This window comes from Medicago sativa, chromosome 3, assembly GCF_051527215.1.
Source record: "Medicago sativa cultivar Bolivia chromosome 3, Bolivia_mono, whole genome shotgun sequence".
Lineage (NCBI taxonomy): Eukaryota > Viridiplantae > Streptophyta > Magnoliopsida > Fabales > Fabaceae > Medicago > Medicago sativa.
The window spans coordinates 26,447,336-26,463,669 of record NC_140751.1 but is presented as its reverse complement, the minus strand read 5'-3'; the positions used below and the strand labels follow the sequence as shown (position 1 = coordinate 26,463,669).

Here is a 16,334-nt window from a genome sequence, read left to right as displayed (position 1 = left end):
AGCGGGGTGCAAAGTAAGGGACGAAAGTGACCATTTACTCTCTCTATATATATATATATATATATATATATATATATATATATATATATATATATATATATATATATATATATATATATATAGGGAGCTGTTAACTTGCACCCACCTAAAAACACTAAGGTGCAAATTAACAAGCTGCACCTACTAGTTATTTACCAAAACACCCATGTTTTTCTATTATAAACAAATATTATTTATGTTATTTACAAAAATGTCCTTTTAATTAAAATAAAGTTTAATAGAGACAAAATGTGTAACACCCCGTTTTCCCAACATAAAAATTTCATTTAAATCAGAGTATTTAATTCATAAAAGGGATGTCACATACTGCTTGAAAGTCATAAGATAGATAATAATAATTATCCTTCAAAATTTAACATCATAAAATCTGAAACTACGCAGCGGAAATAGTTCAACATAATAAAAGTCTTGGCACGCAGGCCTTATTAGGAAATCTCATAAACTTCGGTTCAACATTTATTCATAAAAAGACACGTAAGGAATAGATAAGAAAGCAAGCCCCATCCCGTTACGTATCAGAGCACCTAGACACAGTGAGGAGTCCACTCACGAACGCCTCTAGTCTTTGTTACCCGCAAGTTACCCATACGAAGGGCAACATTTTCAAGCAGAAGGGGTGAGATTTCACAGTCAATAAATTAAGCATATAATTCATTAAAATGCATTTAGCAACATAAAACATTATTAACATATCAAACATTTATCACTTAGCATATTATCATTTCATAATCAAATACCCTCATCAAATATCATCATCATTAAATATCACGTTCAACTTAACACTTGACTCGACAACACGACTCAACTTGACAATGCAACATCTTATCAACTCAACAACTTAAACCATCGTGAAACTTCTTGATATGAAAATGCATGTGGTACCAATCAAAAACATAAATGAGCGTAATTAGGCTCTTCAACGTGTGAGCATAAAGCTGCCGGGCTTAAAGCCCCCAACGTAGTTTGAGCACAAGGCTGCCGGGCCTAAAGCCCCCAACTTTAATGAGCACAAGGCTGCCGGACCTAAAGCCCCCAACTTTAATGAGTATGCAATGGACTCAATCTTCCTACAACTTAGACAACAACGTGAACAACTCCATAATCATGGACAACTTCTTAAATCCTTGCAACTTAGACCGACTCATGCAACTTCAAGACATTAACAATCAACAGCAGCAACCAAACAACATTTACAGCATTTAACAGTGTTTAAATAACGTATCAACTTATCATCATAAAGCATCATAAATAATACTTATACATCATCACTACTAATCTCAGTCACCTAAACAGACTTCTGGAACTTCTGAAAGTATCCTAAACAACCCTCTTTCTTACTTCTAAGATCAACTCATGACTACACGTGCGAAAGGATCACATCGGACAATTTTGGGCAACTAACAGCCTAACTCGCAGCGGCGAGTAACTTTGCTCGCAACAGCGAGCAAAGCGTGCATTCTGGACTCCTAAGGCCTTACTCGCAATGGCGAGCTTACAGGTTACTCGCAGTTGCTAGTTGCGTTGCTCGCAGTGGCGAGCGGGGGTTCCCAGCTCCCAATTGCGAGTGTTCCTGCTCGCAGTTGCGAGCGATGAATGTCAGTACGGCCAGAAACCTAAAAATTACAACTTTTCACCTATCTTCATGATTCCTTCATCCAAATAGCATCTAATTATCACCCTAGGCAATGTCTAAGGTCTGTACACTAATTTTGCATCAATCTAACATCTTTTCAGGGTTCAATCATCAAAATCGGTCTTAAACCTAATTTCCAATCCTCACGAAAACTCAACATAATCATGCTAAAATCATTTTTCAGAATCATACCCTTAATAGTATTGAAAGTTAGTCCCACCCTTACCTGGTAATTGCAGAAATCGCAGCCCTCTCTCTCTTGTTCTCCTCTTCTGACTTTTCTCCCTTTTTCTCCAAAAACGTACGTACTGTGTTACTAACTTATGTCTGTCTTTTTATCTTTTCATATTACTTTTCTCACTACTAATTTACTCATCTCACAACACAACTCCACTTTTAATATTTTTATTTTATTTCTCATATATTATTTTATTTAATAATAAAATAAGTCACACCAACATAGCAGCTTCACAAAAATCATATACCTCACATAATTTATTTATAAATCATATAAACCACTCAACTTCATGAATCATAAAATTCACACATATCAATCATGTAAACCACTTAAATCATAAATCATATAAGAATATAAATATATTCTAAACTTCATTGAATTAATTAAATAATTAAAACGGGCGTTACAAAATGGTGTTTTAGTAAAGTACAAGTAGGTGCAGCTTGTTAACTTGCACCTTAGTGTTTTTAGGTGGGTGCAAGTTAACAAGCTGCACCTAATAGTTATTTACCAAAACACCCATGTTTTTCTATTATAAACAAATATTATTTATGCTATTTACAAAAATGTCCTTTTAATTAAAATAAAGTTTAATAGAGACAAAAGGGTGTTTTAGTAAAGTATAAGTAGGTGCAGCTTGTTAACTCGTACCTTAGTGTTTTTAGGTGGGTGCAAGTTAACAGCCCCCATATATATATATATATATATATATATATATATATATATATATATATATATATATATATATATATATTGAGAGGCTGAAAAAAACAAGAAACAAGAAGGGGGCAGTAGTTGTATATTTCGGACCACACCCACCCTTCATTTTCATTTGCCAAAAAGAACACAACACAAAAATTTACACAAACCTTAACCTAATTTAGTTTTTTTAGTGAGATAAACTCCAAATTCTCTCTAAACTTTCTATCTCCTTCATTCAGCGAGGGGGTGGCTTTAGGTCTTTTTTTTTTTACCTAAAATGACCCTTCTACATCCTTTTTCCTTTTTTCTTTAAATAAGCTTTAAATAAGTATTTTTCACATATATTAAGTTTTTCCTTTCATGTTTTTTGTGATTTCGACGTCTAAGTGCGGCTATGTGTTGTTCATCGTTTTGTGCGGTGTTTGATTTCGCGTTTGTCGCAGTATTCGTTTAGTTCCTATTTTTTTTGAAAAGGCAAATATTATTCTCGACGAGCTTATGCAAGACGCACAAACACCCGCGGAAGGGACAAAGATGCCAAAAAAAGTGCCGCATATAGACGAAACACTTATACCCCTAAGAATAAAGTCGACCAAAAACAAAAACGGCGTCGAAACATGTGGCTGAGATATACTTGACACAACCAAGCATACCCCTGCCTCAATACCGACCCACCAGAAGGCCAGCTGCTGAAGACAAATAGCACAGCAGTAACAGCGCTCTAGCACAGCATGGAGGGATTCAAGACAGCCCAAAAGCCACGCACCAAAGTGGCAGTGGCCCACCAAACCAAACAGCTCACCCCAAGGTACCACCACTACCTCCTCCCTTCCCTACTAAGACATAAAATAGGATTCCAACTCCACTCATAAAAAAGACAAACCGGGAATTGCGTCCTACTCAATAGCCACCTCCAAGATAACACTTTAATCTCCTCCACAATCTCCTCCACCACATGAATTTTCCGATTAAAGATATTATCATTCCGGACTTTCCACAAGACCCAAACCGTTGCAAGCCAAACCATCAAACGACCCATTTTAATCTTCTTATTTCTTTCCCCTCCCCCGAACATTCCCAATGGACAAAAAGATTCGGAGGTATAGGAAAAAAATAGTCAAGCCACGACATTAAATGCAGTTTAGTTCCTATTGAAAGATTGACATCAGTCAATTACAAATCTACGTATTTCAGTGACTTATATTTTATTATCATATTATTTGTAGGCATTTTGTAGTTGTATGCTATTAATTTGGGTGTTTAAGTTTGTTGGCAGATTCACCCTTTACTTTTTTAGCATGTTCGTGTACTCTATCAATTTCGTTTTGTTTTTGTTAAAAAAAAAAAAAAAACAAAAAGAACACAACACAAAACTCTCGCTCCCGTAAACCCTTTCTTACCTTTTCCAAAATTCCCTTCACACCATCACTCAGCCCTCCATTCAACCTCACCTCTTCATTTTTCTCATTTTATTTCCTCAAATTCTCATCATATATTCAACATTCATGATGAATTGAAAATACCCAGTCATGAAGGGTTTAATCTTTGGTGTTTCTTGAGGTAAAAAATTTTGATTCATAGAATGTATTAGTGATATCTAGCTTTGATGAGCAGTAGAAACTAGTATATGTATTGTAGTCTAATTTAGATCTTCATAGGTTCCATTTAAACCCTAAGTGTAGAAAATTGGGGGTTTCATCAAATTCTTTTATCTGTAGTTAATTAAGCTTTAATTAAGTTTTCTCAAGAGTTATAATGATTGTATAATGTTCAGATTCGGTGGAAATCGCTACGGTGGCCGTTCCAGAAGGCATTGCTAGGAACAGACTTGAATCTTCATAGTTGTGACTTGTAAGTAGCTAAATTTCATTGTGGCATGTTTTTATAAGTTACAAATTTGTTTTATGGGAGAAACAAATAAATTTTTTATAAGAGAATCTCATTTTCCTTCAAAAATAAGATTTCACTATTTTGTTCATTTTCAATAACAAGAACGTGATTCTGACAAGAATTGGTAGTTACTGAAAAATTGAGATGATAATGTGAATAAATTGTCATATGGTAACAATGTGAATAAATTGTCATATGATAATGTGAATAAATTGTCATATGGTAACACTGTTCCGGGCGCGACGCCAAATTCCTGTTTCAGTGAATTCGCATCCATGGAAGCAGATTGGTCTCAGCTTCCAAGAGAACTTCTGCAACTAATATCACAAAAACTCAACAACAGTGAACTCTATCTTCTTCGCTTTCGTTCCGTCTGTTCCACTTGGCGCTCATCCGTCCCAAACTACTGTCGCAACAACCATTCATTCTTGAAACAGATTCCACAATTCCCTAACGAAATCAAACCACCCACAACATCAAACCGACCCACTCCTACCAGCAATTACGTTCGCTGCCTCTCCAAACAAAACATTTTTCTCATCAAACCACCAAAGCAACAAACTCCTCTTCACCCTTGGTTGATTAGAATTGGTCCTGATTTAGATGGCATAACCTTTACGTTTTGCACATGATCTCATCGATTTCAACCAACTCCCTGTCCTCCATCTGGGACACATGTTCTACATTCACGGCCCCGACTCAGATCAGACTACGCGTCTCCATTATGGAAAGGTCGTTGTTGCAACAAGTGATGTGGGACAGCCTCTTGCTCTTCTCACATACGACAGCTCTCTGGTACCAAAGATCTTCCGATGTGGGGACAATTCTTGGACGAGTATCCCCACCATGTCAAAGTCATTGTGGGGAGACATCTGCCTTTTCAAAGGCAGGCCATGTGTGGCAGACAAAGATGGCCGCACTTTGATGATTGGACCAGATTTCACCGTCCACTTGCTGGCCAATCCGGTGTTTGGTGGCAATGTTAAACATTTGGTGGAGAGTGAATGTGAATTGTTGCTTGTGGATTGCCATGGAATTGATACTTCTAATGCTGATAAGGATATAAGGTTTGATGTATTCAGGCTTGATGAGAACGAGAAGAAGTGGGTCAAGTTGGCAAATATTGGAGACATCGTTCTTTTTGTGGGGGGAGACTGTTCATTCTCTGCTAAAGCTTCAGATTTGCAGGTTCGAAATGGGAATTCTGTGGTCTACAATATATCTAATGACTTCAGCAGTCTTGATAAAATACAATCTGGAATGCGTATTTTTCGCTTGGATCAAGGTCGGGTCTCCAAGTTGTCTGGTTATCCCAATTACATCAGGTTATTTTGGCCACCTCCAGAGTGGATCGTCAGGCTGCATTCACATCCAGAGTATGTTCTCTTGCATTTAAATGTTTTTAATGTGATAGTGGTGGTAATGCATTATTGTGCTTAGTTTCTATAGTTAGATTGTTTAAACTTTGCAACTACTACTTATGGAAATATGAATATTGAAATAATATTACATTTTGACTCAATTTTTTTCTAACTTCTTCTTGGATAAGTGAAAATTGGTACCTGGACTTCAATTTTCTTCTGTAAGCTCCTTAATTTAACTTTTTCATATATAGCTAGATTGTGGTAATAATCCTGACTTCTAAGTTCAAATTATTGTTAAATGAATATGCTTATAAGTTATAAAAATGAAGTCCTTTCAAAAAAAAAAAAGTTATAAAAATGAAGTGTAATGAAGGAACTTATAAGCATAATTCTAGCTGTATATGAAAATGTTAGACGAACTTAGTATAATAATCATGTATTCATGTGATATACGTTGTATGACACTAACACACTGAGAATAACTTTCTGCACAGTTGCTTACAAGGGATAAATAGAATAACTGCTAGCAACTTACCAGGGCTGGCCTAAGGGTAAGGTGACCCAAGCCCTCTCTTTAGGCACCCAAATGTTGGACTTAGAATAAAGGCCTCACAATAGACAAATTTGTCTATATATACACAGACGAATAAAGGCCACACAACAAATGAATTATACAACTTTATCATGAAGCAAAGATGGTAGACGCGAGGCTTTATGATGCTTACAACATGGGTTCAACACTTATGCTATTGAATTTAAATTTCAGATCAAACGATTTTTTGAATTTGGATGAGTGCTCTTAATATTGATTGTCCTTGTGATATTCATTTACAATGGTGTTATACTTATGCTAATAGTGGGGGATTTAAAATAGGCTTGGTTAAAAGAATGTAGACTAGGTAACTCTTTTTAAATCTTTTGTTTCTATTTGTCATGTTTTATTGCTTAGACTAGGCGTTAGCATGTTGCCATTACAATAACTTTGCATCCAAAATTTTGAGTTTTATAATCTTTGTGCTGTAGTCCATATTCCTAGCCTTCTATGTATCAAGCAAACATATTTTATTACCAAAAAACATGAGGAAGACTGTACAGTTGCACTGTGGGAGAGAGACCAGTTCAAACTATATGTTGGTTACTTTGTGGAGACTTAAAATTTATGTGGAGCTGTTTGCACTAGTTAAAAAACATGAGGAAGACTGTACAGTTGCACTGTGAGAAATTTAATTATTTTATCAGTTATATTTGTGAGTTGCTACCTGTTCATATTTAACCTTTCCATTCTTCTTGTGTAGGTATTGAAGAATTCTAATCCATCATTGGTTTATCTTGGTCTCTCATGACATTCTTGTAATCATGAAGTAGTATATGGTGTTAAGGATTGGAAAGAACTATGAAGTACTACTAGGTATTGAAGAATTCTATAATCCATCATTGGTTTGCTTTGGTCACTGATGACAATCTTGTAATCATGAGGTAGTTAGTATATAGTTAGTATATGGTGTTAATTGGAAAGAACTATGCATTACAATTTTAATCCATTTAGAAACAATGATTCTATGTTTGAGGAGCTTGTTTCCTTTTTCAGTGTCCTAATTGTCAAGTAAAATTTCCAAGTTCAGAGGTTGATTGCTTTCAAGCTCAATGTTCTAATTTCAATTATGCTGTTCATATAAATCATTTATATGAATTTTTTTTTCAAAATCAAAATCGTATATTGTTAATTTGTTATACCTGATTGACGTGGTTCATATTTAGTGATGAACATGGCCAAAGATTTTTCATATCGATATATATATATTTTTTTAAATCTCTTTAACTTATTTTTAAAGTTCAATTTGACCTTTAATTTTAAAATCGACAATTTGGACCTTTAACTTATTTTCAAAGTTTAGTTTGCTCCCTTAACTTTAAAATCGAACAATTTAGCCAAGTTAATGCAACTTGGACCATTAACATATACAAATATACTACCATATCCATCAATTGAGACCAAGTTGCATTAACTTACACAGGTTGAAAGATCAAATTTCATTAACTTGCACAACTTTTCAAATTTCATTACTTTACGCAACTTAATGGACCAAACTGACTGGTTTTTAAGTTAAGGAACCAATCAAAACTTTTAACATAAGTTAAAAAGGACTAAATTGATTAGTTTTAAAGTTAAGGGATCAAAGTGTTATTTTAGGCATTTTTTTCATTGTGTATACCACAGAACAAGGCATACTTGATACCACTAACTCAATTCAAATTTGAGTAACAATGAAGCAATCCGTGAGCGGACTAAATGAATAATTAAACCTCTGTGTGTGTGTGTCTATATATATATATATATATATATATATATATATATATATATATATATATATATATATATATATATATATATATATATATATATATATATATATATATATAAATTTGTCCCCGTGAGTTTAACTCAGTTGGTAACGACAATGTATAATGCATTGAAGGTCCGAGGTTCGAACCCCGAACATTATTAAGTAAGAATATTTTTTATTTTTTGAGGAAATTTTTTATAGTATATCCTAAACCTATTATATACTATAAAAAAAGTATAATTGATGAATCCAATAGGAGTTGAGTCTTGCGAAAGAGAGTAATCTCTCACAACGCGACGAATCAATGTTCGAATTGCAATATGTATATATGTTTAACACAACTCAATTATGATTATTTCTAGAATAACATAAATAAAATATGGAAAAAATAAATAAATCAATGAATAAAAATCAATAAGAAAAAAGAAAATGAAACTTATGAAAATAAAGTTGACTTATACGTAGAGTTGTGAGTTTAAGCTCCCATCGTTAGGGGACCTCTTCAATGATAATCATATCTTTGTTAACGATTAGTGAGCTTTGTAGCCTTAGTCAAACTCATTCAGACCCCATTTGTTCAGCTTTTGAGGACCTATCTTTTTTTTTCTTTTCTTAAGAGAATGACTTTTGTCATTTTTAAGTGTTTGTCTATTAGAAAAATCATTTTATTAAAAAAATCTATTTTGACTCTAAAATGAAAAGCTATTAGGATTAGTTTTTTTCAAAATCTATTTTTTTTTCAAATAGAAGGAGGTACCACATGAATTAGTTAAATTTTTCTTTTTAAAAAATCATTTTTTTTTGGTAGTAGAAAAAACACAAATAACTTCAAATTTTTTCTTTTTTTTTTTGAGGGAATTTTTTTCTTTTTTTTTTAAAATCTCTAAATTTATCCAACACAAAATCTATTTTTCTAACACAAAAAGGGAAAGAAGGGGGAATTTGAGAGGAGAGATAAACTTAGTTCATCTCTTCAATTTTCCAAAGACTTCTTCACCCCTATGCTTGTTCCATGCAAGTTGCAACCTCTTGAATTTACTTTTGATAATAATTTTAAATCGTCCCACCATTATCATCATTTAAGCTTCATTTTCTGCCGACGAGTATGAACAGTTGGGCGGAAGGAGTGGACGCTCGTCATAAACGGTGTGTAATTGTTATTACTTATTTATTTTAATTATTTTTTTCTAAGTCTTTAGATGAATCCAACGGCTTAAAATAAGGAAGGAGACAACTTAAACTTTCTCATATAGTAGTATGAAATAAAAACAAATATTGGAGCAAATTGACATCCATTTCCACATTTATTCAAAAAAAAAAGCCAACCACGAAAACAGTTTCACTTCAAATTCAGTCCCCGCTAAATAAGTTTAACTTCAATCTTCTTCTTCATTTCGTTGAGTTGCACTAACCAGCTCCTTACTACACCACCACTATTACACACTCCACCCCCTTTCACAAACCCCAAATCTAGGGTTAGGGTTTTGGTTCCTCCGCTTCACAACCATGGAAGCCGCAGTAATCGACGCCGGTTCCAGTCTCCTCAAAGCCGGATTTGCAATTCCGGATCAAACTCCCGCCATGGTAACAATACCCCCTTTCAATTCTCAATTTTCATTTCTCAACAACGTGATTGTTTTTGATGTTTTTGTTTTGTGGGTTCAGATAATTCCTAGTCAGATGAAACGAATGGTTGATGAAACGAATGATAATGGTAATGGTAATGGTCAGCTGGTGGTGGATGATGTCGCGGTTGAACCGGTGGTAAGAGGTTATGTTAGGGATTGGGATGCAATGGAGGATTTGTTGAATTATGTTTTGTACAGTGGACTTGGATGGGAAATTGGTAATGAGGGACAAATATTGTTTACGGATCCACTTTGTACCCCAAAGGTATTTGATTTTGGTAGTTATGTTTGTTTTTGATTAATTTATAATTTAGTGTTTTTGAAAGGGTTGTTTTTTATTATCTTATGTTCAGCTTGATTGAATGAATTTGTTTACTGCATTGTGATTTTGCAACCTGTTTTGTTCGATGAAGCACAGACACAGACACGATGCTGGCACATAGACACCGATAATAATTTGAGAAAACTAAAGTGATTGAAAGTACCACATATGTCAGACGTCAGTGTAGTGTTAGTGTTGTTACTGACACTGTACATGCCTTCAAATTGGAGGGTTGGTGCTCTACACATTGTTGTTAAATAGTAGCTATAGTGGCGATATACTATTATAGTGGTGATACACATTGTTATTGAATTGACATTGAAATCAGGAGTGTAGTTTTTTTAGAGTTGCCAATAAAAATATCATTTCAAACTGAGAATCAGGATAATAAACATAATACACTAATTAGATGATATTAAAATTAAAATAAAAAAATAGAAGTGGATGAAGTTTGCAATCCTAGAGCAAATAAAAGGTGAATTCATAAGTTGCTTTTATCGATTCCACTAGAAATTGATGGTGCTGCTGAGCTGAGTTCAGAGCTATAGCCACTGATTCTTGTTTCACGCAACGGGTATCGTCGCGGTCATATCCGTTATTGCGGTTGTTGTCTCCACTGCTCGTTGCGGTTTCCAGTTGCTGTCTATGTTTCTCACTCTGTCGCCATTGTTGCAGAGTTCGTGAAAGTACAGCTTTTTTCTTTCAATCTTTCCTTCTCTCTACAATTGGTGAGCGACATTTTTGTTTCTTCAATCTCACCTATAATTATTTTTCTGTTACAGTAGAGAAAGTGATACGATCACTTTTTTGCTTGAGATGCAATATGTACTATGTTAGTTTGAGACTCAATATGGTTTTTTTAAATGGATACGGTTTACTACTTTTTCCAATGAAATGGATCGGGTTAGTTTTGGTCAAAGAGAAAATGGTTTTTTTAAAATGGTTCACTGGATTTGTGGATGTAGTTCTCAGTTTTTTTTGCACACCCCTGATACGCTATAGTGGCGCTATAGCACTACTGTGTAGCAGAATTTTAACAGTCATCTATTTTCCGATATCTGCGATGGATAACACTGGGGATACACATGTTTTGTTTCTGCTTTGATGAAATCATTTAGGGTTTTAATGTCATATACTACAAATTTAAGGTTGTGAAAATGTAAGTCACTTGTTACTGTTTAGATACACTCAAACGTTAAACGCATGCGTCTAATCATGTTTTGTTATCTTGCAAACATAATAATATTACTTTTTAATATCTGTCTATAAATGATGAAATATGGCTCAATATCCAAGTAAAATCTGTTATATAGTCAGTGTATAGTTATTATGTTTTTTTAACAATCATTTCTGACTAAAGCTAACCAACTTTATTCAAATGAGTACTTATTTACACCTTTTACCCAATCAGGGTTTTAATGCATCATGTATTGTGTGTGTGTGTGTGTGTGTATGTGTGTGTGTGTGTGTGTGTGTGTGTGTGTGTGTGTGTGTGTGTGTTGGCTTGTGTATTATACCATTCGGCTCCTTGGTTACCATACTTTATTATGATGATCCTAGATAATTTTGATATCATTTTTGTGTATGTTTTCTTCTTAGGAATGTTTATGTCTACTGTTTATGGTTTATCCTACTAGGCACTGGGTTGTTTGTGCATTCTTTCCTTGAAAATTAAATCGGGGGTGGCAATAGTTTTCTTTTAAAATGTATTATTTGTTTATACTTTACGTATATGTTTTACTGATTTTTTTTAACAGATGTATTTATATTATTGCTTTCCAGGCTAACAAAGAACAGTTAGTGCAACTTATGTTTGAAACGTTCAACATATCAGGGTTTTATGCCTCAGAACAGGCAGTTTTATCACTCTATGCCGTGGGAAGGATCTCTGGATGCACAGTTGACATTGGTCATGGAAAAATAGGTATCTATATCTATATTTGAAGCAATAGGGATTTCAAGATTTGTTAGAATTTATGAATAAGTATTTAAGCGGTGTTTGATGTAGTTGAATTAAATGGATTTCTTAAAGAAGTCCTCTCAGCCCCATGGATCTATATTCGTAGATTACATATAATTTAAAATTCCTCAATTTTAGATATCGGTATATCTGTCTTCAGCAAGTGCATATTCTGTTTCACATTTTAATGCAATGACACAACTATCAAACAATTCAAAAAGTATCAACACATCCCTTAAAGCTGGTGCGTAAATGTATGCATGGAGCTTGTTAAGTTGTTACATATGTAATTAACTTGGACCTCAGAAACACCGGAAGATGGTTAACAATTGATATTTTTGAAATGGAAAAAGTTAGTGTTATTGTTGTGGATGGGGATAGAACCCTCAACCTCCTTATCATTCTACATCGTAATGCTCCCACCCCGACCACCAAGCCAATATTATATCCCCGAAATTCACAAGGTAGTAAATAATAATTTCCTCGTATATGACATTTTCTAGGATTAAACGGCATTAATTCGCTATATGGTTGGTTAGCTCTTGCATTCAAGTTGGAAATAGTTTAAAGGTTGTTTCATTGTCACAAATGAATATCAGAGAGGTTATTTTGCAAACTTCAGTTTTTGAAGTAGTTGTTTAAACCATTCAAGTTTAGAAAGTGCCTTTGCTATGATTTAAAATTTCCACATGGTGGTAACTTGGAACACAAACAGATCTGATATGCTTGTTTAATATCGTCATTCATGATAGACAATCGAACGAAGTTTAATACATATTTTTTGTTTCATGGATAGATGACTAAGTATTTGTTAGATGCAGAATATACAAGAGATAAATGGGAATACAAGGGTATATGAATTCTGCACACTTTATCGTTAGCCTGTGGTTATAACATCCAACAGGGCAGTTACACTACAACTGCTATATAATACAAAAACTGTCACACAAATCCAGAAACTGTCTAAAATAACCACTCCTCTAGGAATCAGAGAGCCTAGTCTCTCCCAAACCACACCAAATGACAACCGAATGTCTATTATGAGACATACTTATTCTATTTATACACAATACATACTAATAATTACAATTGGGCCTAATTTAATTTGGGCCTGCGTCTGACATATACATGTCTAGTAGGCGGCCTACTAACAATATTTTACTTTCAGTTTAACTTTTTTCTTGATATTACCTGTTGTTCTGTGTAACTTTATCTTATTTGGATTTTGTAACCAGATATTGCTCCAGTAATTGAGGGTGCTGTTAACCACATTGCCTCAAGAAGATTTGAGTTTGGAGGTACTGATCTAACTAATTTCCTGGCTCAAGAACTTGGCAAATCCAATCCACTAGTGAATATCAACATGTCTGATGTTGAGAAAATAAAACAGCAATACTCATGTTGTGCTGAAGATGACTTAGCTTATCAAAAGACAGAAAACTCTTGTCCTGTGGAGACACATACCCTTCCTGATGGACAGGTCTGCCTTTTGATTCATCTTTTATTGGTTATCATTTATTATGGTAATTGCTTATTTACCTGTTCCCGACTTTATGTTTGATATGTTCTTTAATAAATTTTGTGCACCTCGAATCTGATAATCGTGAAAATTAACACTGGTTACTGAAGAGGGAGGCAAATAAAAATGAAAGACAGGATGAGTTGAATCAACATTTATTCTTATTTTACGTCTAGATGTGTTGGAGAGATTATCATTTAGGAAATTAAATTGAAGATTCCTTATGGTTTAAATCTATTTCTTCTTTATATGGAAGTAATTTAATATGGATGCATCATGCATAGTTATATTTTAGTTCATAAAGATTTGACGGGCTCTAGTAGATTTGTCCCCATATCCATTCCAGAGGAAGAATGTGGTTAATCTGACCTGAAACATGTGATTTTCTTTGTTTGATTAATTTCCGTAGGTTATTGGTTTCATGTATGTTGAACATTATGATCATAGAGATGATCTGGATGGTGATAGACCTTTGACTAACTTTCTTGGGCAGGTGATAACAATTGGAAGAGAAAGATATACAGTTGGTGAAGCTTTATTCCAGCCAAGTCTATTGGGGTTAGAGACTCATGGGATTGTAGAGCAGCTTGTCCGTACTATTTCAACCGTGACATCTGATAATCATCGGCAACTTCTGGAAAATACTGTAGTTTGTGGCGGCACTTCTTCCATGACTGGTAAAATATTATTTTTCCTTTCTTGTATTTAAATAATAAATAACAAATATTTTATCGCTGCATTTAAATTTTTACAAAATGGAATCACAATTTTCTGCTGTATATGTGGTCATGTGCTTTTTTAAATTGCAATGTGATATGGCTGAATATTGAGCCATGATAAGGTTACATTTGGTTTTAGCCTATCAAAATGTAACATTTCAGTTGTTTTGTTCACTATTTAAATACAAAGTTAATCTGTATTTGAAGGTGGAATGATGTGGTGATCTGTATGGTGATGTTTGGACTTTGAAGCAAATTGATTATGTCTTCTTGTATTTGTAAAACCGAGATGTCCTGCTTGCCAAGTGATCCTATTCATCAGATAGACATAATTTACTATTTTGCTGTCAGTGATTTATTTACATTTAGTTTCATATGGAATTTAAGTTTTTTATCGCTAGCAAGTAAATTTCTACTGTCTAATTCATCAGCTGATTCTGTATGTTCATGATAAGATGAAGGTCATCTCAAAGCAATCTGACCTCTTTATGAGTATGCTATTGTTTTATTTCTGCATTCTAACATTGCTTCTTGCTGCAGGTTTTGAAGAGAGATTTCAGAAGGAATCTTTGCTATGTTCATCTGCCGTTCGACCTACCTTGGTTAAGGTAATTTGTTCGAGTTTCAGTTACCTTCTATCTTGTGACTGTCAGAACTTCTCAGTTAAAATAAGTTAATGGTTTTTTCACTTAGGAAAAAAGTTCTCACAATTTTTGTAGGAGTTTATGGAGAAATCAAATGAGTTTTTCTAAAAAAATTGAGATGCAGAAGTTAATTGCACCTTATGCAAGAAGCCATTGTTCAATTTTGTAATAATTCTTTTTTCATATATGCTTATGAAGAAGTTTATATGAAGTTACTTTTAGTATTGTGAAGTAAATCATGTAACGTCTCTATGGCATTATAGGCTTTGTCCTGTATTTCTCTGTGCATGATTGTTATGGTTTTTTGTCTTATAATTTATGCTACTGCTAATAATCTCTGGATTTTTGCAGCCTCCAGAATATATGCCAGAAAATTTAACCATGTATTCTGCATGGGTGGGAGGTGCCATACTTGCCAAAGTAGTTTTTCCTCAAAATCAGCATGTAACTAAGGCAGACTATGACGAAAACGGGCCTTCCATTGTTCACCGGAAATGCTTCTGAAGGAATGTTTTTGTACAATATCTTCAAACTGCTTGTTCTATTACACTTATGTTAGAACATGTGGTAGGCCTTTATTTGCTAGATGTGTACTTGTATGAATTTTAAAAACTATACAGTGTGGATCTCCGTTAATTAAACTAGATTATATTTCTGTGTACCAGTCAGTGTTTAGGCACCAAATCTAGACGATTTCAGTAAAATCTTGGTTTGAAAAAAATCATTAAAATGTGTAATATGCAGCAATATCACAGCTTGCTTATCTTGTAATGAGTAGATCCTGCAAGAGATGATGTTTCCTCAGTGATATGTACTTTTGCACATTTCTTACAACTAACGTCCACTTTTTTGATTGTAATTTATTGTTTTTTTTGAAAGGATTGTAATTTATTGTTCTTTGTTAAAATCATTGTTTAATCAGTTGGTATAAAGTTACTAATAGATTTTGAATGCCACAAACATGAAGTGATAAAAGATATATCCCATGGTGTAAATATGCTACTTTGCTGGAATGCGGATTCCTCATATGTTTGAATATAAGTGTGATATGAAATAGAAAGTGATTGCTCTACGGGTCCTTCGGTTTGCTCGAAAGCCTCCCAGGTTTATTGGATTGTAGTTTTTGATTACATAAAATCTATCAGAAGTTGTAAGGAAATCCGACGAGTGTTTTTTTTTTTTGGATCAGAGCGAAACTCTCGATTGACTAATTTCACAGGTTGAGCAATCCAAGAGGCCAATAGAGCAATTCTCGAAATGAAATGGTTTTCATTTCTTTGTTATTACAACGAACTAAAATGAAATACATC

At 34.0% G+C, this 16,334-nt stretch overlaps 1 protein-coding gene and 1 pseudogene across 2 annotated transcripts; both read left to right on the top strand.

The window, feature by feature from the left end:
- The first annotated feature begins 4,031 nt into the window (after positions 1 to 4,031).
- LOC146936764 (F-box protein SKIP23-like) lies at positions 4,032 to 7,474 on the top strand (annotated as a pseudogene). Its single transcript, XR_015030713.1, has 4 exons — positions 4,032 to 4,193; positions 4,408 to 4,484; positions 4,786 to 5,899; positions 7,183 to 7,474. The product of XR_015030713.1 is annotated as an F-box protein SKIP23-like (transcript).
- Positions 7,475 to 9,532: 2,058 nt separating this feature from the next.
- Positions 9,533 to 15,858, top strand: ARP7 (actin-related protein 7). Its single transcript, XM_085751398.1, has 7 exons — positions 9,533 to 9,816; positions 9,898 to 10,125; positions 11,965 to 12,106; positions 13,378 to 13,622; positions 14,155 to 14,338; positions 14,921 to 14,988; positions 15,376 to 15,858. The coding sequence occupies exons 1-7, from the start codon at positions 9,739 to 9,741 to the stop codon at positions 15,526 to 15,528; spliced, it is 1,098 nt and encodes a 365-aa protein (XP_085607524.1). The 5' UTR covers positions 9,533 to 9,738; the 3' UTR covers positions 15,529 to 15,858.
- Positions 15,859 to 16,334: the final 476 nt, after the last annotated feature.